Source organism: Geotrypetes seraphini, chromosome 17, assembly GCF_902459505.1.
Source record: "Geotrypetes seraphini chromosome 17, aGeoSer1.1, whole genome shotgun sequence".
NCBI classification, from domain to species: Eukaryota; Metazoa; Chordata; class Amphibia; order Gymnophiona; family Dermophiidae; genus Geotrypetes; species Geotrypetes seraphini.
The window spans coordinates 575,885-603,793 of NC_047100.1; the positions used below are offsets into that span (position 1 = coordinate 575,885).

General features: G+C 41.8%; 1 protein-coding gene across 4 annotated transcripts in view; it reads right to left on the minus strand.

Moving 5' to 3' along the window:
* The window catches only part of SUMF1 (sulfatase modifying factor 1), a 106,645-nt gene that overhangs the window by 32,107 nt on the left and 46,629 nt on the right, over positions 1 to 27,909 (minus strand). For 2 of the 4 annotated variants that reach the window (XM_033926430.1, XM_033926429.1), the window contains one exon: positions 23,273 to 23,500. The exons of 1 other annotated variant lie outside the window; for it this stretch is intronic. In XM_033926430.1, coding sequence (XP_033782321.1) covers positions 23,444 to 23,500 — 57 coding nt within the window. In that variant the 3' untranslated portion in view covers positions 23,273 to 23,443. One more of the 4 variants, XM_033926428.1, reaches the window with a different exon arrangement.

Below are 27,909 nucleotides of genomic sequence, written 5' to 3' on the forward strand. Positions count from 1 at the left end.
TCCTCCACTGCCAAGCCCTGACTCCGTCTCTTGTCTCTCCCTATACTCTGCCCCGGAAGCTCCATTCGTCAGGTGAGTCTCTCTTGTCGATGCCCTTCTCCTCCACTGCCAAGCCCTGACTCCATCTCTTGTCTCTCCCTATACTCTGCCCCGGAAGCTCTATTCGTCAGGTGAGTCTCTCTTGCCAAGCCCTGACTCCGTCCCTTCTGCCTGCCTGGAACATCCTGCCTGATTCAGTGCATCAGGTCCCTTCTCGTGTTCAAATCCAGGCCAAAAACCTACTTTTTTGAAACTGCGTTTATATCCTACACTGACAACTGGCAAAGCCCCCATATTTGATGTCATTCCCTCTTTACTCCCCTCCCTCTAGTAAAATGTATGTCACCTTTTTCCATTGTCTGTCTTAATTAGATTGTAAGCTCTTTGAACAGGGACCTTCTCTTGCATGCTGCGTGAGTCTGGTAGCGCTTTAGAGATAATATATAGTAGCAGTAGATGTATCTCCACCCTTGGGAGAGCCGCAGAGGAGAGAAATGGTGGTGGGGGGGATGAAAGAAGCAAATTGTTCTGGAATTATGAGTATGAAGATTTGTTGACAAGTAATTATGATTCTTACACACTGGAAAAGAGAAGACTAGCAGATGTTTTCCTTCCCCAGGGGGTAAACCCAGTAAGTGCTCCTTTCCTCTCTATTGATATCTGTTAAAGATAAAACCCATTCTGAGCTTTGCAGGAGGTGATCTGAGAGTCATCACAGTACCTCTGCTGTGTTCATACACATGCTGTGACCCCTGAATCATTCTCTGCCAAGCGCATGGTTTTTCAATAATACCAGCATGTTTATAGGTCTCACGGCATGCATACTTGTAGAAAAATATCACTTTGCAGCAACACTGCCATGTAAACTAGTAGAGCTTAGCAAACAGAATGCAGCTTTTTTCTTGTATTTATTTGGAGTGCTGCTTAAAATAGAGTAATGCATCTGTACAAACATTATTATCAGCCAGTTGCCATCGATCAAGTAAGATAGCCATCATTCTGAAATGTTATGGTCCTGAAACATTCAGATGGAAGAAGAGTGAGACACCGCTTCAATTGCACTTTTCTTCTGAAAACATTTAACCATAAACGTATCTAAACTTTGAGAGACTTTTCAATTCTGTATGCGGAATCATAATAGGAAGAAGTATGGCCAGTAAGAAAAAGGAAGTATTGATGCCCCTGTATAAGATTCTGGTGAGACCTCATTTAGAATATTGTGTACAATTCTGGAGGCCGCATCTTCAAAAATACATAAAAAGGGTGGAGTCAGTCCAGAGGAAGGCTACTAAAATGGGGACAGACTTAAAGATCTCAATCTGTATTCTTTGGAGGAAAGGAGAGATATGAAAGATGTTTAAATACCTACGTGATGTAAAAGCACATGAGTCGAGTCTCTTTCATTTGAAAGGAAGCTCTGGAATGAGGGCATAGGATGAAGTGAAGAGGCGATAGGCTCAAGAGTAATCTGAGGAAATACTTTATTACAGAAAGATAGAAGCATGGAACAAAATTGCAGAAGAGGTGGTGGAGACAAGAGATGGTGTCTGAATTCAAGAAGGTGTGGGATCGGCACTTGGGATCTCTGAGAGAGAGAAAGAAATAATGGTTACTGCGGATGGGCCATTTGGCCTTTATCTGCCATTATGTTTCTATATAATATTCTAACTAGGAAAATGGGGTTAACTTGCTCATAAAACAGGATATGTCGAATACAGTCTCCATTGCAGAAGTTGACTACTAGTGCTCAGGTGAGTACTTCTGCTGTGTCCGAGATCACTTTCTTCTTGTATCATACACTATGTACAGTGATAGTGGCACCCCTTCCAGTCGGGCATCTTTTGTATCTTGAACAGCTCCTCTCTCCATATGTTTACAGGATAGTCAGTGCCAGCTCTTATTTGCAATCTGGTTCTTGGGTTTTGTTGCTGCCCCTGCCCCATTCCTGTAAGCTCTGCCATAACCACACAAGCCTTGAACACTTACGATTTTAAAGTGTTTGAGGCTTGTGCAGATGAGGAACGGGGCAGGGACAGGAAAAAATCTTTCCGTGATGGGACAATGAGTTCCCCAGGAGATGAGGAAAAATATCGGAATGAAATATCTGAGATGATCACAACGGCTTATTCTCTACACTTTCAGGGTCACAATCCTAGTGTGTTTTTGCTACAGTGATGATGTATTGTGTATACAGTTTCCAAGGGAATAACCCTCTTAACCTTCTTATGACTTCCTGAATTAAGGGCGCATTGAAAGACCTCAACCAGTGAAATTGTTCTTAAAGTGAAGGTAAAGGCAAGACATTTGCACATTACACTTTTGAAGGTTAACAAATGAGTGTTAACAGCCAAGATACAGAACTTCAAGGCGCAGATTTAAAGATCTAACCAAATGTCCCGAATGTTGGTTACTGTTGGGATCATATGATAGTCTCAATGGCACTGCCCTGTCGCCTATACTCTTATTCCCGTATCATGACATGAAGCCTTAGATACAGCTTGTCTCTCCGCTTTCTTTCAGGTTAACATGTCCACCAGAACATTGTTAAATCCTGCAGTTTGAATATTTTTGTACTAATTTATTGAAACCCTAACCAAATTGTAACATTTTGACAATGAGTTGGGGAAGCTTTTATAGCTCAATCAGTTTAAGTTCAAACACTTAAAAAAAATCATTAAGCTGTACAATGGCATTCTCTGACTGATCACTGAGAAGGACTTAATGGGAAAGCTGCCAAGAACAAAACCCTCTTATCTGAGAAAGAGTCAATAATGTACAATTGTCTTGAGATTTGTGCTGCTGGAGTCTGGCCAGAAAGAACAGGGCTGATTTCCTGAAGTCTGGAAGACGAAAATGCATCATCTCCAGAAAACATTTTTGATCGGTAGGAGGAGAAAGATTTAAAACAAAAATCAGTATTGTGGATCGCTGTAGACAGGATGGGATCCTCCGTGCTGTGACCTGGCTGCCTGTCACTTCACCCTTCCCTGACCATCTGTATAGTGACCATAGACATACACTCTTAGGCCCAGATGCACTAAAGCCAGAGTTCGTTGCTAAACCTGTTTTAACAGCTTTAGCAATGATCGCATTTACTGATCCGATGCAGAAAATGGTTTGCCGTGTGGTTTTCTGCACGATCGTTCATTCCCCAATTCAATTATGCAAATAAGCTCATTAATATTGAAATGTCATGTAAACTAGTAAAGCGATTGATGCTCTAACACGGCTTCCCCATTCACTAAAAAAAAAAAGATAACTTTTAGTGATCCAAAAAAAGTGACTAGCCTTAACCTTTTTTTAAAAAAAAGGGCACAGATGTGCATGTTGCAATGTACAATTCTGTTCCATTAGAAAAAAAAGAAAAAAGCACACCCTTCCGGCCGATGATGGCCCTCTCCAACGAACCAGCACCTGGAACCAAACCCTCTCCCAGCAACAAAAACGGCAGGTGGAATGCCCACTTGCCTTGCCAACCTCCTCCCCCGTGAGAAAAAATGGCAGCAGGGATGGCCACTCCCTCTTGCCGTGGCAATTCTCCCCCCTCCGCTAAAAAAAATTGGCAGCAGCAATGCCCATTCCCTCCTACCATGGCAACTTGTCCCCTGTGCGAGAGAAAATTGGCAGGAGGGAAGCCCACTCCCTCCTGCCATTGGATGCTCCCCAGAACGCCCCCCCCAGTATGTTTTCTGTTGGACGCAGGAGGGAAGCACAATCCCTCCACCTTCATGGCCGCTGATCCAAAATGGCTGGCCTTCCCTCCTTGCTGCATCATATGATGCATGGGGAAGGGCCAAAGGCCCTGATTGGCTCAGATGCCTAAGGCCCCTCCCAAGTTTTTAGTGATATAATTGTCTTTTCAAATTCAGGGATACAGAGGGAGGAGCCTAAAGCCCTGATTGGGTCGGGCCCCTCCCCTTGGATGATGCACCGAGGAGGGAAGGCCCACCATTTTGGATCAGTAGGCCATGAAGGTGGAGGGATAATGCTTCCAACAGAAAAGGTACGCAGAGGGGGGTTTGCGGGAGCAGGAGGGAGTGGGTATCCTTCCTGCCTTTTTTTGGGTGGGGGTGGGTAGGGGATGGTTTGGGAGGGCCTCCTTTGGCAGGAGGGAGTGGCATCCTTCCTGACAATTTTCATTCATACGGGAGGGAAGTCGCCATGGCAGGAAGGAGTGGGCATCCCTCTTGCCATTTTTCCTTGCACGTGGGGGTGGAATTGGCATGGCAGGAGGAAGTGGGCATTCCTCCTGCTGTTTGTGCTGCTGCATTGAAGGGGGGTTGGTTTGTCGGGGAGGGCCATGATCGGCTGGGGGTGCTTTTTTTTTAATGGGGCAGATATTGTGCATGTATAAAATGCACAGCATCTGTGACCATTTAAAAAAAAAAAAAGGTTTCCTGCCCCAAATAGCTGAGTGACAGAAGTCTGCTTTCGGGGCTTCCCTGGCCGGTTCTGCAAATGTGTGAGTTGCTCTCACAGCAATCAATCGGACAGCAGAGTCGGGGATTACGACAAACTTCTGCATGAATCATTTGCATGCAAACTTTTTAGTTCATCAATAGCTCTTTTTGAATCAGCCAAAAAATTGGATCAGAGAGTCCCACACGGTCTTTTCGATTTTCTTTAGTGCATTTAAGCCTTAATTCATTCATTATCCACTTTTCCTCTTATCTGTCACACATCCATCATCACACTTTATGTGCAAATATAACCTCTATCAGAAATGTAATGTAGTTTTAATTTATATGTATTGACCACACCTGACATATACAGTTTAACAGGACTGATTACAAACAAACGTGCTTCAAACTGTTTAGGCTTCCAGGCTGTCCACACTGACTATTCAAAAGATGCATTTACTTGTACTGCCTCCTCTTTATGTAAATATAGCTCATGTATAGTCAATGTTGATATCCCGAAAACCTGACCCACTTCTGTCACAGATATGGGGAATAGTCTCCCACTAGAGGTGGTGGAGACAAAGACTGTCTGAATTCAAGGACATGTGGGACAGACCCGTGGGATCTATTAGGGAGAGGAGGAGATGACACGGCAGACTGGATGGGCCACTTGGCCTTTATCTACGCGATTATGTTTCTACGAAATGCAACATAGTATACAAATTACTGCAAAATGTATGCAAAAGAACCCTATATAAAATTATTTCAATCTGATCCAACACCCACTCTCACTAGAGAGCTGAAACAGGTTATGTATTACAGAGCTAAAATGAAAATTATACTCCCTCCCACGTCAAACAATAAATATTAATACAGGATTTGAGGCACTGAGTCATGGCAGAAAATGCAGCAGCTACTACCAGGGATTGTTGCTGCCATTGGTTTCTCTAGGATAAAGTTTCAAGTTTATTAAAATTTGATGAATTGCTTATTCAAAATTCTAAGCGATGTACAAAAAGTAAAATTACAAATTTCAGGTGGGGGACAGAACATCCCAAACAAAAGGGAAAAAATGGGGAAAGAAGTAGAATTGTTGATAGCAAATAAGATAAATAAGGAAAAAAACAATAGGGAGGGTAAAAATGGAAGTCAGAAAATCAAATTCATTCAAGGCTCCTAATCTAGCTTACTACCAGTCAAATGCATCTATAAAAAGAAAGCCTTTTAACTTGCTCTTGAATCTGTCAAGAAGGCGCTCTTCCCTTAAATAAATGGGGAGGGAATTCCATGTCTGGGGCGCTGTGACGACGTGTATTAATGTTTTTGAGAGAGGGAACAATTAATAAATGTTGGGGTGTAAGGAATCGAGTCTATGAATGAAAGCGGGGCTTTGATAAAGGAGGGACTTGAGAGTTAGCAAACATTTTATATGTTATGCGATGAGCAACTGGAAGCCAATGTGCTTTCTTAAGGAGGGGCGACACATGGTCAAATTTCTTGGCTTCATAATAAGTTTAATTGAGGCATTTTGAATAATTTGTAGACGTCTTATTTCCTTTTGGGCTATTCCCTTTTGAAATTACCAGAGAATGAATTAATGTGTTAAGTGACTTGGGAAATATTTAGAAGTGTGACATGATCTCGTAGAGAAGGGTTTCTCACTTTGTTAAGCTGAAAATGCAATACTTTAGCTTCTAGATTGGAGGTCTTTACCGGGAACTTTTTAAACCTTCATGCTAGGGACTCCTCAAGGTAAGAAGCATCTGATGAACTCTTCAGGCAAGATGGCATTACTGAGACCCCAGCAGGTCCAACACTGGCTCTGCCTTTTCAAGTTATGGATCAGTTTCCTAGTACATTCACCTCCCTTAAAACTATCCTGAAATAATTTAAATTCCTTTTTACAATATAACTAGCATCCAGTGGAAGAGAAAACAAATTCTGTTGCTTCCTTTCCTTTGTATATCAGTGGAAATTCACTCATTCCTTCTACTTGTTGGATGGTTAAGGGAAGGGGTAAAACGCGGACCTCACGGACCTGACGGACCTCGCAAATCTAAACCCGTATGGCCTTAAAAATCTGAGGTCCGTGTCGATGGCGCTTGTGTTCTGAGCAACACAACCTAACAGAATATCCAGGGTCAGTCTTCTGGTCTGGTGTAGGAACGCCTGAACCCTTCTGGGGCTGGCCCGATAATTCTGGGTAGTTACAGCCAGAAGAGGTACTCTTGTGGTCAGAGGTGGCTCAAAAGGTGAAATGTCCAGCCAACTTAATTATGTTAGGCTTGAGAAGGGAAAAGAGTGAACTCAAGGCAATTATTATAAAAAGCTGTTTTCTACTTCATCTCCAAGTGCTGAGAAGCAAAATTGTCCCTTAGGATCTCATTATCCAGGACATGATTAGTAAAGCAATTTGTAGCTAAAGCTGCAGAGCCCAGAAACACAGTTAAGTGTAAGATGAAATCTGAAAGGAAGGACAAAAATGAAGCCTAAAGCAGATCTAGCTAGAGCTGCACTATCCTTCCTCTGAGAATCTGCTGAGATAGAGCTTTGCAGAGCCAGGAAGCAAATCAAAAAATGTTTTAACTCACCCTAGTACCTGAGTAAGAGGCTATTTGGAACAATATGTGTACTGGGGTGAAATTGCTCCCCCTATCCTTTTTGTGTTTCTTGCATTGAGTCTCAAATTTTAATCGATTAATGATTTAGAAAGTAATTTTATAGGTTTTATCCTGATTCCTCTAAGCTGTGTATGTGCGCACACACAAAATCAACCCCCCCAGCACATACTGTCCTGCCAATAGGCATTCCTGAGGGGCAGAGTGTGTACTTTACACATGTACATGTAAATGTGTGTGTCTAGCACCTCGTATGTGCTACAGGATCTGATTCTGGGAACCTGTTTTATAAAGGCACTTTTGGGACTGGTAGTCTGTTAGAGAACCTTTTTCAGACTTATCCTTCACATCTGTAACTGTGTCATTTGTATGAGATATAGGATGGTTTAGAGAGGTCTTACCAAATTTACTGGAAAATAGTATAAAGATAAATAGTGAGAAGAAGAAACTACCACCACCCCCCCTCCGAAATAATATAAATAATAAAATAAATTTGTGGTTAACCATTATGTGTTGTTAATGATTATATTGTGTGTATATATGAAAAATGAATGGAAAAAATGGTGTTACAATTAGTACTGTTATGGGGGCGGGGTCTGGGGCGGAGATGAGCACAACTTAGCCTAGTGTTCTTCAACTGCCGGTCCCCAAATAATAATTTTATTTACGCCGGTCCATAGGTGTCAAAAGGTTGAAGATCACTGGCCTAGCTCATGTTACTGGGTTTCTGGCCCAGAAATATCTAAGAAAAAGGACCATTTCAACTAAATTAATGTTTTTAAACTGTGAACTCCACAGGATGGCATTAATTCTACCTCCCTTCAATGCTTAAGCAGACTGAGTAACGTATTAAGCAGCAATCAGAATACAAATATGGAAACATCTGCACCAAAGAAGATTGAAGGCTTTAAAGTGTTTGGCCATCCCAACAACGATTATAGTGCTGCACTCATTCTGGGTCTTCAAAAAGATACGTATTAATGCACTAGGAAACCAGTTGCCAATTTACAGTAGAAGAGCAAGCTGAATAAAACACATAGATACTAAACTACAAGAAAACTCCTAAAATATTCATCACAATACAGGCATGGCCAGAAGGAAGTCACTCCTAAACTGGTGAGTAGTCTCTTTCAGTTGAAAGGTTGCTATGGAATGAGGACTTGTAGGATGTTTTTAATTGCAAACCACTATGAAGCCTTGAACAAGGTCATTTGGCAGTATATCAGATGACAGTAAATAAAATGTATTATATTTTATTTTATAATGTATATACTGTTTACGCCTAGATGGGTTCCAAAAACAAAACATACATAATAAGACAATACAATGAAAACTCTGCCTGTACTGTTTTCTCCTTCAGAGCCTCATACAAATGCTGTTAGAAATAACTGTGTCTTTAACCGTCTTTTAAATCCCACCTCCTCAGCTGGCCCCTGCACAACAAAGTATAGCCGCGCTAGTTTCTGGATTAATATTGCTTTTCAAAAGTGCAACATTTTCCATTCTCAATGACAGACTAGGCTGATAGACTGCCACCCCTCTCTTAAAATATGCTGAAATGTGGTACGCGCATGTTGTTTGATGAAGAATTGTCAACACCTTATATTGTACTCTAAACATCACAGGCAACCAACAGTGGTGTCTGCTCCTCTCACAAGGCGTGCCCGCTGCATTATCTACCAGCTATAATGGCCAACATCTTGTTTTTGCTACTCCAAGATAAGAGTAATGCATTACAGTAATCTAGATAGTACCATTACCTGTATTACTGTACAGAAGTAATAGGGTGAAAGCAACTGTCTGAACAGTCCTACCCACCTGATGATTCATAGTAAATCTGGAATCTACTTTAACTCCCAAAATTGTCCTGTCTTCCAAAACTCCCCCTAACATGTTCGGCTTTTTGGTCATTTCACTCCTTCATTCTTCCCTACAAACTTCATCTCTGTTGTATCCACATTTATAGTTAACGCTTGTGTAACCATCCAGTGAACATTTTTCATGTAATGATCTAGTATCTTTCAGCTCAAACACCCAAACCTGTACTGCGAAAAAAAACCCTCCACATACAATTGATAGTCCACTTTTAATGATTTAAATAACTGACCTATCGAGGCCAAATATATGTTGATTAACAATGCAGAGCGTTGAATCCTGCGGCACCCCCTACCAACCGTACTACACCCATTACGTACACGAAAGGAACATCCAGTCAGGTAAGTGAAGAACCATCGTAACACCTTACCTCTCATTCCTCAACAACTTTTGCAAATCCCAGAATTATATGCCCCTGACATATCCAATAATACCAAGCAGCATATAACTCATTAATCCATACCCAACATCCAACAGTGACACTAGTAACAGCTCAACACTACGAGCTTTACGAAAGCCAAACTGATTTGGATCCAAATACTCTGCCTTATCTATATGCATTTAATTGCAATAATGCAATCTTTCCAATGATTTTTCCCAAGCATGGAACAATGGAAGTAAGACAAACATTTTTCATTTGTTCACATCTAACCCTTCCCGCTTTAAAACATGTTTCACTGTAGAAAAGGTAAAAGGAGATAGACCTAGAAGTGATCTAAGGAAGAGCTTCCCAGTGATGGTGGAGAGGAGAACTGTATCTGAATTCAAGGAAGCATGGGACGAGTACATAGGATCTCTGAGAGAGACTAAAGAATTTTAGAGCTTACTAGTTGGTATGAACGAGCAGACTGGAAAGGCCACATGGTCATTATCTGCTGTAATTTTTCATGTTTTTATGTTTAAAGACTCAAAACAATAATCTTTTAAATTCATGCATTATGTTATTTTAGAAAAGCTAGTAGAGAGAATGCAATTCCAAATTCCATCAACTCATGAAGATCCTCCATATTTGTAGTTACTGTTGACTGATGTCAAACTATAAGCTACATTAGACACACAATTAAGATTAAACAATTTGATGAGATATTTAATTACCCTTGAAACAACGTGGAGCTAGGAAGCTCTAAAGCTCCTCACATCTATTTTGTTCTAGATGTCATTTACCACAGAACATGTGACGCTCCACCTAAAGGCTACAGAAAAATGATTCACTCTAATCTCTATCCTGGCAGGATCTAACAATAATTTACAGGAACGCTCTTACCAGGTCTTAATGATCTGCGCATTTCAGGCACCTCAAGGTTTCATTACTTGATACCAAACAGGCATTGTAATAATAGTCTCATAACAGTGTGGTCTGGTCCACTTTGCTTTGGGATGTAAAAATGTCCACTGTGGCAGACCACTGGTCCTTATCCTCGGAGTGACCTCAATTTCCCACCACCCTTTGTCACATTGCCAGTTGACTCATTTTAGGGCCCACACCAAGGACGTTCAGTTTATGGGTAGGGCTTCAGTTCTTGGGTGTTTATAAAGAACTGAGTGGAGGATCTGAAACAAGCCATGAGAGAGGGTGACAGAGTGGAGTGAGAAGTGGTATTTTTCTGCTGGTTACCTAACAAACCAAGTAGCAAGAAATGCACTGTGAGACCAAGAAAATGTGGCAGAAAGATATAGAAATATGTGCTGTAGGCTTGATAAAAAAAATTTTAAAACCACATCTGGATATGAACTTCACTGGGAAGCTCTCTTAGGTCCAATGCAGTCAATTTGAGCCTGAGATCATACTCCACATGCCCTGCCTTAGAAATGAAGCTCATTCCTGACAGGTAGATGCTCTGAGACAAACCAAAGGGACACAATTGCATTTTTTGGGACCACAACACAACATTAGTGATTTATGGTCAGAATACAAAGAAAACATTTGAAATTAAGATGAAATACTTTACTCCAACAAGTTAGTAGTCTCCTATCACATTATAAATCATAAAGTTTTACTGTGTCGTCTCCTCCTGATAATCCATCCATCTTTCCCAGTGTTTTATTTCCCCTCCTGCCCCATCTCTACTTTTCCCTAGATATTGTTATCTTTTGCTCATATTGTCCTGACTGAGAAAGAAGGTTGTGGCCTTCAAAATCTGGCCAAAAATGTTATTACATTAGTCCAATAAAAAGGTATCATCTTATTTTCTCTTTTTGTTTTGTTTTTAAGGGTTTCTGCTGTCTCCTTGCAGAAATATACTGGCCCTTTTTCCTCTTTCATTAGCTTTTTCTACACTTCTGTTTAAGAACATAAAGACTTGCCATACTGGGACAGACCGAAGGTCCATCAAGTCCAGCATCCTGTTTCCAGCAGTGGCCAATCCGGGTCCCAAGTACCAGACAGAAACCCAAAGAGTAGCAACAGTCCAGAGCTGAGACTCTGATGTCATAATACCTCATTCCATCAATGCCTAAGAGCCAACCTCAGCAGTGATGTCACAATGGCTTCATTGTTCTATACTTGGCTCACATAAGAACATAAGAATTGCCATACTGGGACAGACCGAAGGTCCATCAAGTCCAGCATCCTGTTTCCAGCAGTGGCCAATCCGGGTCACAAGTACCCTGCAGAAACCCAAAGAGTAGCAACAGTCCAGAGCTGAGATTGTGATGTCATAATGCCTCATTCCATCAATGCCTAAGAGCCAACCTCAGCAGTGATGTCACAATGGCTTCATTGTTCTATACTTGGCTCACATAAGAATTACCGTACTAGGACAGACTGAAGGTCCATCAAGTCCAGCATCCTGTTTCCAACAGTGGCCAACCCAGGTCACAAGTACCTGGCAGAAACCCAAAGAGTAGCAACAGTCCAGAGCTGAGATTGTGATGTCATAATGCCTCATTCCATCAATACCTAAGAGCCAACCTCAGCAGTGATGTCACAATGGCTTCATTGTTCTATACTTGGCTCACATAAGAATTACCGTACTAGGACAGACTGAAGGTCCATCAATCCCAGTATCCTGTTTCCAACAGTGGCCAACCCAGGTCCCAAGTACCTAGCTAGATCCCAAGAAGTAAAGCAGATTTTATGCTGCTTATCATAACATAAGAATGTATTTTTAGACAGCAAATACCGTAGAGTACAATGCGGTTTACAAAAGACTAGCTACAATACATAATTCAGGTAGACAGATAAATTAGTCTTTAAGAATTGAAAAACATCAAAAACAAAAAAGTTTTATCCTAGGAATAAGCAATTACAGTAGTGTAAATATTGAGCTTGCTCCCTATTATATTCTATTATAGGGATAATATTAGAATACAATGCTATCCCAGTCATTTGCAGTATTTTCCAACCGCAAATGACCGGGCAGGAGAGGGCAGCCGGAGAGGCTTTGACACGCAGCTCCTGATTGGTGAGGCCCGACTTTAGTGCAGGAAGAGGCAGTTGGAGCATACCGCGAGTGATTTCCTTCATCACCAGCACTCCAGCTGCCCTCTCCTGTCTCCCCTGCTAAAAAACAGAACCCCCACGACTATTGGGGGAGTACTGTATACATTTTTGGTAAAATCTATGTAGTCATACTTTTTACAGTAGGATTTTCTTTTTTTTTTTAATGGATAGGACCCCTTCATTATTATTAATTCCTAGCAGTCGCAGCTCCAGCTGTGTCAGTCCCTAACTTGACAAGCTTTGGTAAGATGAATATTCCATGGGGCTATGCTGAGATTCTTCTGTGTCAGTGGGAAAACCACATTAGTTTAGAAAAAAAGTCATAAGCAATCTATTATTTCTGAGATTCTTAGATTCTACCTCATAAATCTGTCCTTCATTCAACATTTTCCTTTTACAAACACTGTAAAAGGCCTTTTATTTGTTCAATATATTTAAAAACATTAAATATACTGCCCTCTAGAGGCAATCAACAACTACAATAATTCATGACCTATATTATTTGCAACATTAAAGAGTTTTGCTGTTTTAATTTTTGATAAAAATGTATTTTAACAAATTTATGAATTTTTCAACAACCAGATATAAAGTTTAATGAAAGAAAAATAAATATAAAAGGTGATACCTGGTTACTGAGCTGCCATGGTAACTGCTCCGACACTCATAGAATTCCAATGAGTGTCCGAGCTGTTACTGCTGCGGCCGGTGCTACAAAATCTAGCGCGGTTTTGTAAAGGAGTGGGCCAGAGCAAAAGATGACACAATGCCAGGAAGTATAAGTGAATCAGTAATTCCATGACACATTGCTAGGGTAAAGGGTTGATGCGATGACAGTAGCCAAACTGCTTTAGCCTAGCAATCAAGCTCCACATCGAGATCAGGGGACTCTACTGATCACAGCTTTCTTATTTTAAGTGATGTCCTTCTCTTCCCAGGATCACAATCACATTTTAGCCTGTATTAAATTTTGAGCTTCTCTGTTGATAAAGAATGATTAATGGTTATTATATTAGACACATCTCAACCTTGGGAACATCCTTAGCTTTGCTGAATCTCTGTAGTCAAGCCATAAAAGAAAAGTTGCCAAAACTAATTCAACCCCGAGACCCCTATCCTTTGCTTCTCATCTATGTAGTAAGGTCTGACCTTAACAGTCCTCAAAGGACTATATGGCACTGAGCATAGTGAAAGAGGCAGGGGCACAGGGATTGCACTCAACTGTCCCCTTATCAGTGCATGGACAAACTCATCCTAGAGATGAATATAGTAACATAGTAACATGACATCAGATAAAGACTCGAATGGTCCGTCCAGTCTGCCCAAACGTACCCTCTCTTTACATTACTGATTTCATTTAAATTGTCCTTTTTCCTAGCTATTACTGGACCAGAAACCCAAAGCTCTGCCTGGTACTGTGCTTAGGTTCCATCTACTGAAATTTCTGCCAAAGCTCACTCCAGCCCATCTAAACATCCCAGCTGTCAAATCCTTCCCAAGCCCATCCTCAAGCAAATGGCCTTATACAGACACTGGCCAGTATTGGCCTTAGTTCTTCAACATATACCATTATTTTCTGATTAGAGATTCTCTGTGTTCATTCCATGCTTTTTTGAACTCTGTCATCGTTTTTTTTCTCCACCACTTCGCTCGGGAGCGCATTCCAGGCATCAACCACCCTCTCCATAAAGAAGAATTTCCTAACATTACTCTTGAGTCTACCACTCCTCAACCTCAAATTATGTCCTCTGGTTTTACCATTCTCCTTTCTCTGGAAAATATTTTATTCTACATTAATACCTTTCAAGTATTTGAATCATATCTCCCCTATCCCTCCTTTCCTCTAGGGTATGCATATTCAGGGCTTCCAGTATCTCCTCATAAGTCTTTTGGTGCAAACCTCCTACCATTTTTGTCACCTTCCTCTAGCCCGCTTCAAATCTTCTTATGTCCTTTGCCAGATACGGTCTCCAAAACTGAACACAATTCTGTAAGTGAGGCCTCACCAACAACCTGTACAGGGCCATCAATACCTTCTTTCTTGTACTGATTACACCTCTTTTTATACAGCTCAACATCCTTCTGGCAACAGCCACCACCTTGTCACATTGTTTCTTTGCCTTTAGATCTTCAGACACTATCACCCCAAGGTCCCTCTCCCCATCCGTGCATATCAGCCTCTCACCTCCTAGCGCATAAGGCTCTTTCCGATTTCTAATCCCCAAAAGCATTACTCTGCATTTCCTTACATTGAATTTTAGTTGCCAGATATTAGACCATTCCTCTAACTTTTGCAGATCCTTTTTCATGTTTTATACTCCTTCCTTGGTGTCTACTCTGTTACAAATCTCAATATCATCCACAAAAAGGCAAACCTTTCCTTCTAACCCCTCAGCAATGTTGCTCACAAACATATTGAACAGGATCAGGCCCCAGCACCGTACCTTGAAGGACTCTACTACTCACCTTTCCTTCCTCCGAACAAATTCCATTAATCACCACCCTCTGGTGTCTGTCCGCCAACCACTTTGGATGCTAAGTTCATCCCGTTAAGTTTGTTCAAGAGCCTCCTATGAGTAACTGTGTCAAAGGCTTTGCTGAAATCTAAATAAATTACAGCTAGCATATGTCCTTGATCCAATTCTCTGGTTACCCAAACAAAGAATTCAATCTGGTTCATTTGGCATGATTTACCGTTAGTAAAACCATGTTGCCTCAGATCCTGTAACTCATTAGATTCTAAGAATTTCACTATCCTTTCTTTCAGCAATGCTTCCATTATTTTTCCAATAACCGAAGTGAGGCTTACTGGCCTGTAGTTTCCTTCTTCATCTCTGCAACCACTTTTGTGAATAGGGACCACATCTGCTCTTCTCCATTCCCCAGGAACCACTCCTGTCTCCAGAGATTTGTTGAACAAATCTTTAATAGGACCCGCTAGAACCTCTCTGAGCTCCCTCAGTATCCTGGGATGGATCCCATCCGTTCCCATTGCTTTGTCCACCTTCAATTTTTCAAGTTGTTTGTAAATACAGGATAAACCCCGCCTCTCTCACAAACCATTACTATTCGCTTTCCCGAATCATTCAAAAGATTCCTGGATAGAACACTATCCTCCCAAGCAAGCATCTGGAACAGCACCCTAAGTGACCTCCTCCTGAATTCCCCGATATACCAATCTTTCAGAAAAGCACTGAAAACCCACCTATTCGACAAATTCCATTCACTGACTAACCCCAACATATCCCCCCTTCCTTCTTACCTTGCCTCCCTCCATTTTTTTTTAATGTATAATATTTCTTCATTGGGCAGAACCAACATATACAGAACAAGAAAGAGCAAAAACACATCCGCAAAGTCATATCGTCCACTCCCATAGTGGAGGCTACAAACACAAAACAACAATACAGCAAAAAGCAGATGGCAAAATGTCAGATATGCCCAATACATGAGTTTATAATGCCCCAACAACCCACCCATTCAAGAACAAAGCAACCAAATAGCATAGTACAGAGACTAAAAATCCAGCATCCCAACCCTCCCGATCCCCCCCCTCAGACCTGTGTGGTAATCAATCAAAATGATAAAAGATGGAAAAGAAACAAAACCAAAGAAAAGCACACCCTAGAAAAGTAGAGGAAAAGGAAGCAACAAAAGAAAGCGGAGCTCCCCGTCAGAAGCAGGAAATAAAAACCCACAAGGGCGAACTGTGCACTGTGAGGGGCAGCACCCAGCCTCCCTCCATTTATTCCCACCAATGTTGTCTTATCCCGATACACCTGCACTCTCTACAAACCTGTATCTCCACCAGTACCATATAATCACTCTGTTCGCTTCAATGCTGTATACTGTCTTGAACTGAAAAGGTATGATGGGATATAAATAAAGCTATTATTATTTCCTCCGTGAATGGCGCAGAATCTACTCCATTTTCGTGTGTAACTTTGCCAGTCAATCTCGGTCCTTCTCCAGGATTTTCTTCTGTGACCACAGAAGTATTTGTTTAGAATGTTTGCTTTTTCCTCATCATTCTCCACATATTGGTTCATTGCATTTTTTAGTTTCGCAATTCCATTTTTCATCTTCCTCCTTTCAGTAATATAGCTGACCCTTTTTTTAAAAAAAACCAAAAACATTTTTAGCCATTTGCTCTTCTGCTTGCACTTTTGCCAGACATATCTCTCTCTTGGCTTCTTTCAGTTTCACCTGGTAATCCTTTCTGTACTCCTGTTTTTATATTTCAGAAACGCCAACTCTTTTGCCTTTATTTTTTCTGCCACTAGTTTGGAGAACCATGTCAGTTTCCATTTTCTCTTAATTTTATTTATTTTTTTCACATAAAAGTCAGTAGCCATTTTTATTGCTCCTTTCAGCACTATTTTTCCACTTCTTTTATGTCCTCCCATCCTAAAAGCTTTCTTCAGGTACTCTCCCATTTTACTAAAGTCCGTACATTTGAAATCTAGGACTTTAAGTTTTGTGTGGTCACTCTCCACTTTAGCTGTTATATCAAACCAAACCGTTTGATGATCACTACTTCCCAGGTGAGCATCCACTCATACATTAGAGATACTCTCCCCATTAGTGAGGACCAGATCCAATATCGCTTTTTCCTTCGTGGGTTCCATCACCATTTGTCTGAGCAGAGCCTCTTGAAAGGCATCCCTACTACGTTCCAATTCCCAGATGGAACTTTGTATCTGTATCAATTTGCTGCAATTGAGTTGGAGGTCTGTAGACTACACTCTTTTCAGAGCATAGTGTCATACTAAACGGAAAAGGGTTACTAAGTAAAGACAGAAATACATTTGTCAAGAAATGGTAAGAGCATCTTTGCTTCTCATCTTTGACCTAAGTTCCTCAAGCACCACTAGATCCATTGTTATATATGCAGGGGCTCAGGACAGAGATTTGGAAGGGAACCCCAAAATCCCATCCAGCAGGATGTAGCTTCAAGTAGGATTGAGGACCCCCTGTTGTATGGGGACCCAGGGAAATTGTCTTGTTTGCACCCTAATCACATCAGTCCTAAACAGAATATGCAGTAACTGGAATGAAGAAACACTAGAGTGGTGTAGAGAAGACACTATGAAGGAGTAAACTGGAAGACATTTAAAATACCAGATGGGACATGGAAGAGGGGACAGGCCAAGCAGCAGTGAGAGGATTGGTGCAGTTCCTAAGAAGGACAGCAATAAGAAAGAGAAAGAGAACATGGCTCATACAGCCTATCCACACCAACCATTAATCTCAATTATCCTTTCCTCTTCCTCAGAGATCTTCCCTGCATAGAAACTGAGAAAATGATGTGAAGATCATATGGCCTATCACCCTATCCAGTTTTCCCATCCACAGAAAACACTTAAGGGCCGGATGCACAAAATTGTCTGATTGTCTAACGATCGTCGCTAAACCAGTGTTCCAAATATCTCACAGTATGGTCATACATTCTCTGACTCTGCCATGCAAACAACCTAATTAGTATTAAAATGAGGTCATTAATATTAAAACAAACCATCTGATCGATGGCTTAACATGGCAAAGGCATGCACTAAATTTAGCGATAGCTAGTACCAACCTGAAAAAACAGACAGGTCGACAGGTCTGCCATATTTTTTCCTTTTTTTCTATGGGTACAGATGGTACACACACACACACAATATCTGCCCCATTTAAAAAAAAAAAAAAAGTCGTGCTGCCCTCCCTTGATGAGGCCACCCTCGATGCCTTGGAACAAAAATAGAGAGAATCAGGAAAGATGACCACTTTCTCTTGCTGCTGTGAAACCCCCCCCCCCCCAATGCCACAAACTTCTTCCCCTTCCCCAACCCTGAATATTGAAACAAAATTGGCAGGAGGGATGCCGGGTCCCGCCTGCAACTGGGTGCCCCCCTGCTTGCATAGCCAACCCCCCATGCCAGGACCCCCCTCCCCTTCCCCACTCCACGAACTTAGAAAAAAATCAGGAGGGATGCCTCTTCTCTCTTGCCTCAGCCCCACCCCCACCCTCATACCTCAGAAGAAGAAAACAGGAGGGTTGCCCAGTCCCTGCTGCCCACAGGTCTGCCTCTCCAAAATGGCGGGCCTTCCTCTTCCCTCCTGTAATTTATTTTTTACATACCATTATTATAATTAAATGTAAACTGCATAGATGTTTTACCAATGCGGTATATCAAATGTTAAATAAACTTGGAAACTTGATTGGCTCAAATGACTAAGATCCCTCCCAGTGCTGAATATACTGGGTAGAATCAAAGACTACAAAGCCCACACTGATTTGGGATGTATACTCAAAATAAGAGTGGCCAAAACTCTCCATCCTGGAACTAGGTAATTTGGCAGTGGAAATAAGGAAGAAATAAGGAATTACAGGCTGGTAAGTCTGACTTTTGTGGTAAGCAAATTAATGGAAACACTTTTAAAATGGAGAGTAGTGAAATCTGGTAGATTATAGGACCAGAAGCAACATGGATTCACTAGAGGTAGGTCTTGTCAGACAAATCTGATCAATTTCTTTGACTGGGTGACCAGATAATTGGATAGAGGATGTGCGCTAGATGTGGTGTATTTAGATTTTAGCAAAGCCTTTGACAGTGTTCCACACAGAAGTCTAATAAATAAATTGAGTGCCCTCGTAATGGGTCCTAAAGTGATGGGCTGGGTCAAGAACTGGTTGAGTGGAAGCCAACAGAGGGTAGTGATCAATGGAAATTGTTCTGAGGAAAGGGATGTTACCAGTGGTGTGCCTCAAGGTTCTGTTCTTGGGCCTGGGTTCTTTTTAACATTTTTATAAATGATATTGCTGAAGGGTTGTCGGGTAAGATTTGCCTCTTTGCAGATGATACCAAAATCTGCAATAGAGTAGACACTCTAGATGGTGTGAATAACATGAAGAAAGAGCTGGCGAAGCTTGAAGAATGGTCTGAAATTTGGCAGCTAAAATTTAATGCTAAGAAATGCAAGGTCATGCATTTGGGCTGCAAAAACCAGAGGGAATGGTACAGTTTAGGGGGTGAAGAACTTATGTGCACGATGGAAGAGCAGGTCTTGGGTGTGATTGTATGTGATGATCTTAAGGTAGCCAAACAGGTTAAAAAGGTGACGGTGAAAGCTAGAAGGATGCTAGGTTGCATAGGGAGAGGTATGACCAGTAGGAAAAAGGAGATATTGATACCTCTGTATAAAACTCTGGTAAGACCTCATATAGAATATTGTGTACAATTCTGGAGGCTGCACCTTCAACAAGATATAAAAAGGATGGAGTCAGTCCAGAGGAAAGCTACTAAAATGGTATGTGGTCTTCATGATAAGGCGTAAGGGGACAGATTTAAAGATCTCAATCTGTATACTTTGGAGGAAAGGCGGGAGAGGGGAGATATGATAGAGATGTTTAAATACCTACTTAATATAAACATGCATGAGTTGAGACTCTTGCATTTGAAAGGAAACTCTGCAATGAGAGGGCATAGGATGAAGCTAAAAGGCGATAGGCTCCGGAGTAATCTAAGGAAATACTTTTTTACAGAAAGGGTGGTAAATACGTGAAACAGTCTCCCGGAAGAGGTGGTAGAAACGGAGACTGTGTCTGAATTCAAGAGGGCCTGGAATAGGCATGTGGGATCTCTCAGAGAGAGAAAGAGATAATGGTTACAACGGATGGGCAGATTAGATGAGCTATTTGGCTTCAGGAGAGGGAGCCATGCTGGTTGGTAGCATCGTTTAGAACAGGAGTTCTTAACCAGCAGCTCCCACATGAAGAGGTCAAATGGGGTGTGGAGAAGCATCTTGAAATCGGGGGCAATTTATTGAAACTTTCTAGATAGTGTGAAGGCAGATATTATAGGACAGTTAATAATAATAATAAAGGGAAAGGGATAGTGATTGGGACTTGTAGACTGCCTTTTTGTAGTTATATAAGCACACTCAAAGCAGTTTATATACAGGTACTTTAAGCATTTTTCCTGATTCTACTGTAACTTTAGAGATGTAGCCGTCAGTAGTCACTAGTATACCCATGTGCTGATCAGTTAAAAGCTGCAAAAAAAGAAAAGGTTAAGAACTGTTTTAGAGCCATAGAGATAGAGGGCGCTCTTAGCTTGCAATAATCATTTGCTGTGAGCCACACAGTCACATAGAATGGAAGCTCTTTCCACAGCTCGAATAATAATTAGAAATTACGGCTTTGATGACCTGTTCATGGGACACTTTTACCACAGACAAAAGATGTGGCCTAGGAGATGATTTTTGCCCAGAAAATTATATGCAGATGCAAGCAAATCTCTGTGGCAAGTTTTTCATTAGGCTGTAATAAAAACAGAGCTATTAAAGCAGCTTCACTTTTATTACAGCTGCTAAATCCACAAGGTAGCTTAGCTGTGTGTACTTTCCTTGGTTTCTTTCACTGGTGCAGAGTGGAGGAAAGACAGCAGAAATCAGGTAGTGGTGATTCTGTTGAAGATTATGAGCAATGTATAACACTGAACCTTTTTTTTTTTTTTTACTTAATTACTAGCACTTCAACATATGTGATAACAAAATCAGTTATCCTGAAATGGTCGATGATGAGGTATTTAGTTTGTTTTTATTTCATTCAGTTTGTCTAATAGAAGACCTAGGTCTGCATTTATCAATACCAGTTCAGGCTCCTGCATTCCTTGGTTCAGATGCATCTCATCCCACCTCTGTGATTCTGTCAGGCCAGTCAAGCAAGAATGTGTTGAGTCCTGCTTTATTCCTTAGGTCGGGTAGTTAGTGCATGGTGATAGCCAGCGTCATCCAAGCTGAGGAGTAAAAGGGGATTAATCAATTAAAGGTGTGGGTAGGGTAGGCCATGCTGAAGGGCTGTCGGGTAAGATTTGCCTCTTTATGGGTGATACCAAAATCTGAAAGAGTAGACACCCCAAATGGTGAAAATAACATGAAGAAAGATCTAGTGAAGCTTGAAGAATGGTCTGAAATTTGGCAACTAAAATTTAATGCTAAGAAATGCACGGTTATACATTTGGGCTGCAAAAACCCCAAAGAACGGTACAGTTTAGGGGGTGAAGAACTTATGTGCACGACGGAAGAGTGGGACTTGGGTGTGATTGTATGTGATGATCTTAAAGTAGCCAAACAGGTTGAAAAGGTGACGGTGAAAGCTAGAAGGATGCTAGTAAAATTAAGGAACATCCCCTTCAATCAAAACATTTGTAAAGGTCTAAAAACCTATTTGCAAAACACATTAACCCCCCCCCCCCCACCACCCAAATAGGCTATGAGCACCAGAAACCAAACAACACATAAACCACCTCGATAGATAACCAAGTTCCCTATAAACAGGGAAAGAGACACCATACCGGAACCCATAATAGCAAGACTACAACACCAGATATAGCCAATCTTCTCTCCAAACCATATACCATAATCATACGCCTACACCAGTGTTGTTTAGTGTCGGTCCTCGAGGGCCGCAGTCAAGTTTTTGGGATTTCCCCAATTAATTTGCATGAGATCTATTTGCATGCACAGCTTCCATTGTATGCAAATAGATCTTATGCATATTCATTTGGGAAATCCTGAAAACCCGACCTAGCGAGGGCCGAGGTTGAACACCCCTGGCGTATACGAACATGAACCTTAATAAAATAATGTAATCCCTGAATATGGCCAAGCTCTTCTAATTTGTAAATTGCATTGAACTCCTTCTAGGGCATATTAGCCCATAAATAGTCATAGAAAGTAATAACTACCCTGAAATGCCCTGGATATTTCCATCTTTTACATTTTCCACAGGACTTAGGGCCTGTTTTACAAAGCCGCGCGACAACAGTCCCGAAGCCCTTTAAATCTCTATGGGCTTCGGGCTTTGTAAAACAGGCCCTTAGTGTTAAAAGAAGGGATACAAGACATAAGGGGGAGGGCCTGCTTCAAGCACTTACAATCAGAGCCATCCCGCCCTGGGACGTTAGACACACATCAGGATATTAAACATGCAGGGTCCAGTCTCACAATGCATTACTGCAATAAGTTAAACAAACTTTTATTGGAAGTTGATTGTAAGAAAAATTGATATTTACCTGTACAAAAATCTTCTCTGAATTAAAACTGTTGTTTGATATGGGTGATTGTTGTATAAAAGATTGCGCTTGTGTCCAAGTGGGAACCCTATCGGTACCCCACGTCAAATTACAAATCAGAGTTTCATAAAACAGACAACTGCAAGTCTAAATCAAAAATTCTACCACCAATAGTCCTTCCAGGTATGCCTCAGGGCTTCTCTGTAGAATGCTATCCTTCTCCACCTCCAGGAATATACACTGGCTGACCAGGGCTATTCCTGTACCCCTTCCAGTGACCTAACCTGTGGTGTGCAAATACCACACTGAGACAATTGCAGAGGAGTGCCGTAAGATAAACTTAGAAGTAGATGCAATAAAACTGGCTTAATGTCAGTAAAAACAGGTTTGCCAGGACAGTGTCCTGTAGGATACATAATCTCGCTTTCTCTGCCTCTCAGCACTCATTTTTAGAAGCTGCACAATTTTTTTTCATCCTAGAAAATGAGTCCACTAAAAAGGAAGTTTCTTCTGTTCAAACTTTTCTTTCATAGGGACTGAAGGTCTGGGATTTCTTGTCTGTGGGTCATCCGAGGCCATTGGTGCCTAGAGGTAACCATCAGGGACAGTCTTCAAAGACCTCGATTCCTAGAGAGGACCATCAAGGTGTCTGCTACACAGCTCCTGTGAGGACTTCTGTGGCTAAGTGTCTAGCACAGCCTCCCTGTGACCTCTCATTTCTCCCGAGGTGTCATCAGGGTTTGAGTCTGCTGCACAGCGAAAGCCCAGATTGGAAGCTGAACTGTCGGGTGTATTCTGACTACGAGCTGCACATCGGTACCTGTAGCAATAAGACTGAAGACAGCATAACTGTTAGTGAGCAAGAGTAGAGGAGTAGCTTAATGGTTAGTGTAGTAGACTGAGATCCTGATTTCCACTGCCCCAGGTACCAAAACATAGATGGTGAGCCTGCTCGGGACAGAGAATGCCTACAGCACTGGGTACGTCTAGTAGCGCTAGAGAAATCCTTAGGCATCATATCTTTACTCCCTCCATTTTATGCCTGCCAGTCACCAACTTCCTCTCTCCAACCTAGAAACAAAGAAACCTGAATCATATCTTTGAGAATCTGAAAGATCTGAAAAAGTAAACGTCTCAGAAGCTGATTAATCTCCTAATATGCCACCAATCTCACACTGTGCCCTCCCCCTCCCCAAAAAACATTTCCCGACCTGTACTAGTTGGACAATGCTAGAAGCACTGTCTTGCCCTCACACAAGCGCCATGAGCTGATTTCAGTGACCCAGGCATTGGAGGCAACGCACGGCACATCTAACAACTTTTTTCACACCAAAGCATCCAATTTGAAGTTTAGAAAACAAGTCACCACATCAGAAGACGTTTTCCCATTCGCAACAAGATAAAATCCTGCAACCCAGAAAAATAAGAATGATGGGAGGGAATGGAGACTAGAGAAGAGGGAGAAAATGCGAAAGAAAAACTCAGAGCATTGAATCCCCCGCACATGGGCTTCGTTTCCTAATCCAATCCCATCCCTCCCTCAGAAAGGGCTCGATTCGGTGAACAAGAAACAAGTAGTGCATTTTATGGTTAAAATGAATACTGAACGTCAGCTTCTCTGCCATCAAAGTGTTGTAACATTAGGGCTCTGCTAACATCTCTTAAGGGAGCTCTTAATGCCTGTCTTTTTATTCCGGCAATTCTACCTAGTCCTATAGCAGAGTTGTAGTACACAATTATCAAAAGTCCCTTTTCTATTATTTACTGCCTTTTTGAAGAAAGTCGCCCATAAAACATTTTAATCGACAACATAAGATAAAAGCAAAGACACAGACAATAACTACTAGTCATTCCTGTAGTGCTACTAGACTTACACATTATACGCAGGTACTTTCTCTGTGCTTAGTTTTTGTACCTGGAGCAATGGAGGGTTAAGTGAATTACCCAAGGTCACAAGGAGCTGCAATGGGAACTGAACTCAGTTCACCAGGAGCAAAGTCCGCTGCATTATTCCTTAGGCTACTCCTTCACCTGAAGTCAAAAGAGTACACGAAAATGATCTCAGCTAAGCAAGTCCTGCTCTAGTATGGACAACTGGTGTGTGACTACCTAGCTAGTTGCTTCTTTCATTAAAGGCTTGGGAGAAGAGCCAACCTTTCTCTCTGCTTGCTGAAGTAACACAGAAAATGACGGCAGGAAAGGGCCACAGCCCATCAAGTCTTAAGTGAAGCCTTTCAGGGAGTGTATAAAATTAGCCCAACTTTCATTCTCTTATCATGCAGTTAAATTTATTTTTTACCCACTAATAATTTATCTTACTAATTAACACATATAAGTTAAATTCTAGCATGCAGCAAGAAATCGGATTTGTGCTGAGCCAGACATCTCTAGGTTCATATTCTCCCCAGATGACTTTCTCTGTTCTCATATCACTCAACCTACCTAAGGAGCCACAGGCAGACATATTCAATCAGAAACAAAACCAGACCTCTTGCACAATTTCTATGTTTTGGTTTCACCATGAGTGATCTGTTAGATGTCAAATGAGCCACTTGTATGCTTCTTTGTGGCAGTCACCAAGTTGGGATGCATATGCTGGAAGCAGGACGTGCTTTTGGCACTGGACGCTGAGCAACAGATGAGGAGTCTGGGTCCCATCAACCGAAAATGTAGAAACAAAAAAAATAAAGGCAGACAGACTATGTGGCCTATCCATTCCACTCATTCATACCATCTACTATCCCTTCTGTTCCTCAGAGATCCTATGTATGTGTCCCGACCTTTCTTTAAACTCATCTTTACCACCTCCACCAGGAAGCCATTTCATGAATTCACCACCAATTTCATCCAGTTTATGTCTTTCTGAAGATACATCTACCTTCAAAAACATATAAACAAGATGGAGTAAGTCCAGAGGGTGGCTACTACGGTGGACAGACCAGTGGTACATCGTGCCAAGCAGTCCACTCAAGCGGCGGCCCTTAGGTTAAAGACCAGTGCCCTATTTGAGTCTAGCCTTACCTGCGTATGTTCTGTTCCACCAGGAACTTATCCAACCTTTTCTTGAATACCTGAAGGGTGCTTTCCCCTACAACAGCCTCTGGAAGAGAGTTCCATATTTCTACCACTCTCTGGGTGAAGAACTTCCTTATCCCCTTTTAACTCTAGCGAGTGCCCTCTCATTCTCTTCACCTTGGAGAGAGTGAACAATCTCTCTTTCTCTAAGTAGTCAATTCTCTTCAATATCTTGAATGTTTCGATCATGTCCCATCTCATTCTCCTCTTTTCAAGGGAGAAGAGGCCAAGTTTCTCTAGCCTCTCATTGTATTTGTCGCTCTTCTCTGGACCCTTTCGAGTAGTACTAAGTCCTTCTTCATGTACGGTGACCAGTGTTGGATGCAATACCATGGCCCGGTACAACGGCATGATAACCTTTTCAGATCTGTTTGTGATCCCCTTCTTAATCATTCCTAGCATTCTGTTTGCCCTCTTTGCCGCCACCACACATTGCACGGATGGTTTCATTGACTTGTCTACAAGTACTCCCAAGTTTCTCTTCGAGTATAGCACCGGACATCCGGTATTCATGCATATGATTTTTGTTACCAACATGCATCACCTTGCACTTATCCACGCTGAACCTCATTTGCTATTTCACAGCCCATTCCTCGAGTGTGTTTATGTCTTGTTGTAGGTCTTTGCAATCCTTATGTGTCCTCACTACTCTGAATAACTTTGTATCGTCCACAAATTTAATCACCTCACTCGTTGTGCCAATTTCTAGGTCGTTTATAAATATGTTGAAGAGCACAGGCCTGAGCACTGAACCCTGCGGCACTCCACTCGTGACGCTTTTCCAGTCAGAGTATTGTCCATTTACCCCCACTCTGTTTCCTATTCGCCAACCAGTTTTTAATCCACGTGAGTATATCACCATCGATTCCATGGCTCACAATTTTTTGAAGTAGACGTTCATGCGGGACCTTGTCAAACGCCTTCTGAAAATCTAGATATGAGGGCAGATTTAGTGATCTCAGTACATATATTTTGGAAGAAAAGTAGAAGAGGAGAAATATGATAGAGAAGTTTAAATAGCTCTGGGGCATAAATGTACAGGAGATAAGTTTCAACTGAAAGGAATCTCTGGAATAAAGGAGCAAAGGATGAAGGCGCAAGGGTACAGACTCAAGAGTAAGCTAAGGAAATACTCCTTCCCAGGAAGGGTGGTGAATTCATGAAATAGTCTCTCAGTGGAAACAATGGAATTGAATTAAAGAAAGCTTGGGGGGGAGGGAGAAGATGGGATAGCGGATAGCATGGATGAGCAGACTGGAGAGGCCACATGGTCTTTATCTGCCTTCAGTTTTCAGAGGGAAACTATCTGGAGAAGGTTCTTTAATTATCCAATAAGGCTGCTAAGCAAGATGGAATCGATGGGGTTAGGAGAGACACTAACTGCATGGGTCAATGATTGGCTGAGTGGCAGACTTCAGAGGGTGGTGGTTAATGGTACCCTCTCTAAAACATCGGAGGTGACCAGTGGAGTGCCACAGGGCTCGGTCCTGGGTCCACTCCTTTTCAACATATTCATAGGGGATCTGACTCAAGGGCTTCAAGGTAAAATAACACTATTCGCCGATGACGCCAAACTATGTAATATAGTAAGTGAATGCAGTTTACAGAATTATATGGCGCAGGACCTGCTTACATTGGAAAGTTGGTCCTCAACCTGGCAGCTAGGCTTCAATGCTAAGAAATGTAAGGTCATGCACCTCGGAAGCGGAAATCCATGCAGGACGTACTTCTTGAATGGAGAAACCTTAACTAGGACTTCAGCAGAACGAGATTTAGGAGTAATCATCAGTGCAGACATGAAAACTGTCAATCAAGTGGAGAAGGCTTCATCTAAGGCAAGGCAGATATTGGGTTGTATCAATAGAAGTTTCGTCAGCCGAAAGCCTGAAGTTATAATGCTGTTGTACAGGGCCATGGTGAGACCTCATCTGGAATACTATGTGCAATTCTGGAGGTCACATTACAGTAAAGATGTGCGCAGAATTGAATCGGTTCAGCGGACGGCCACCAGGATGATCTCGGGGCTCAAGGGTCTCTCGTACGAAGAGAGACTGAACAAATTGCAGCTCTACACTCTCGAGGAACGTAGGGGGAGGGGAGACATGATCAAAACATTTAAGTACGTGTCGAAGTGGAAGATGATATTTTCTTTCTCAAGGGACCCTCGGCCACAAGAGGGCACCCGCTCAAACTCAGGGGCGGAAAATTTCATGGCGACACCAGAAAGTATTTCTTCACAGAGAGAGTGGTTGATCATTGGAACAAGCTTCCAGTGCAGGTGATCGAGGCAGACAGCGTGCCAGACTTTAAGAATAAATGGGATACTCATGTGGGATCCCTACAAGGGTCAAGATAAGGAAATTGGGTCATTAGGACATAGACAGGGGGTGGGTAAGCAGAGTGGG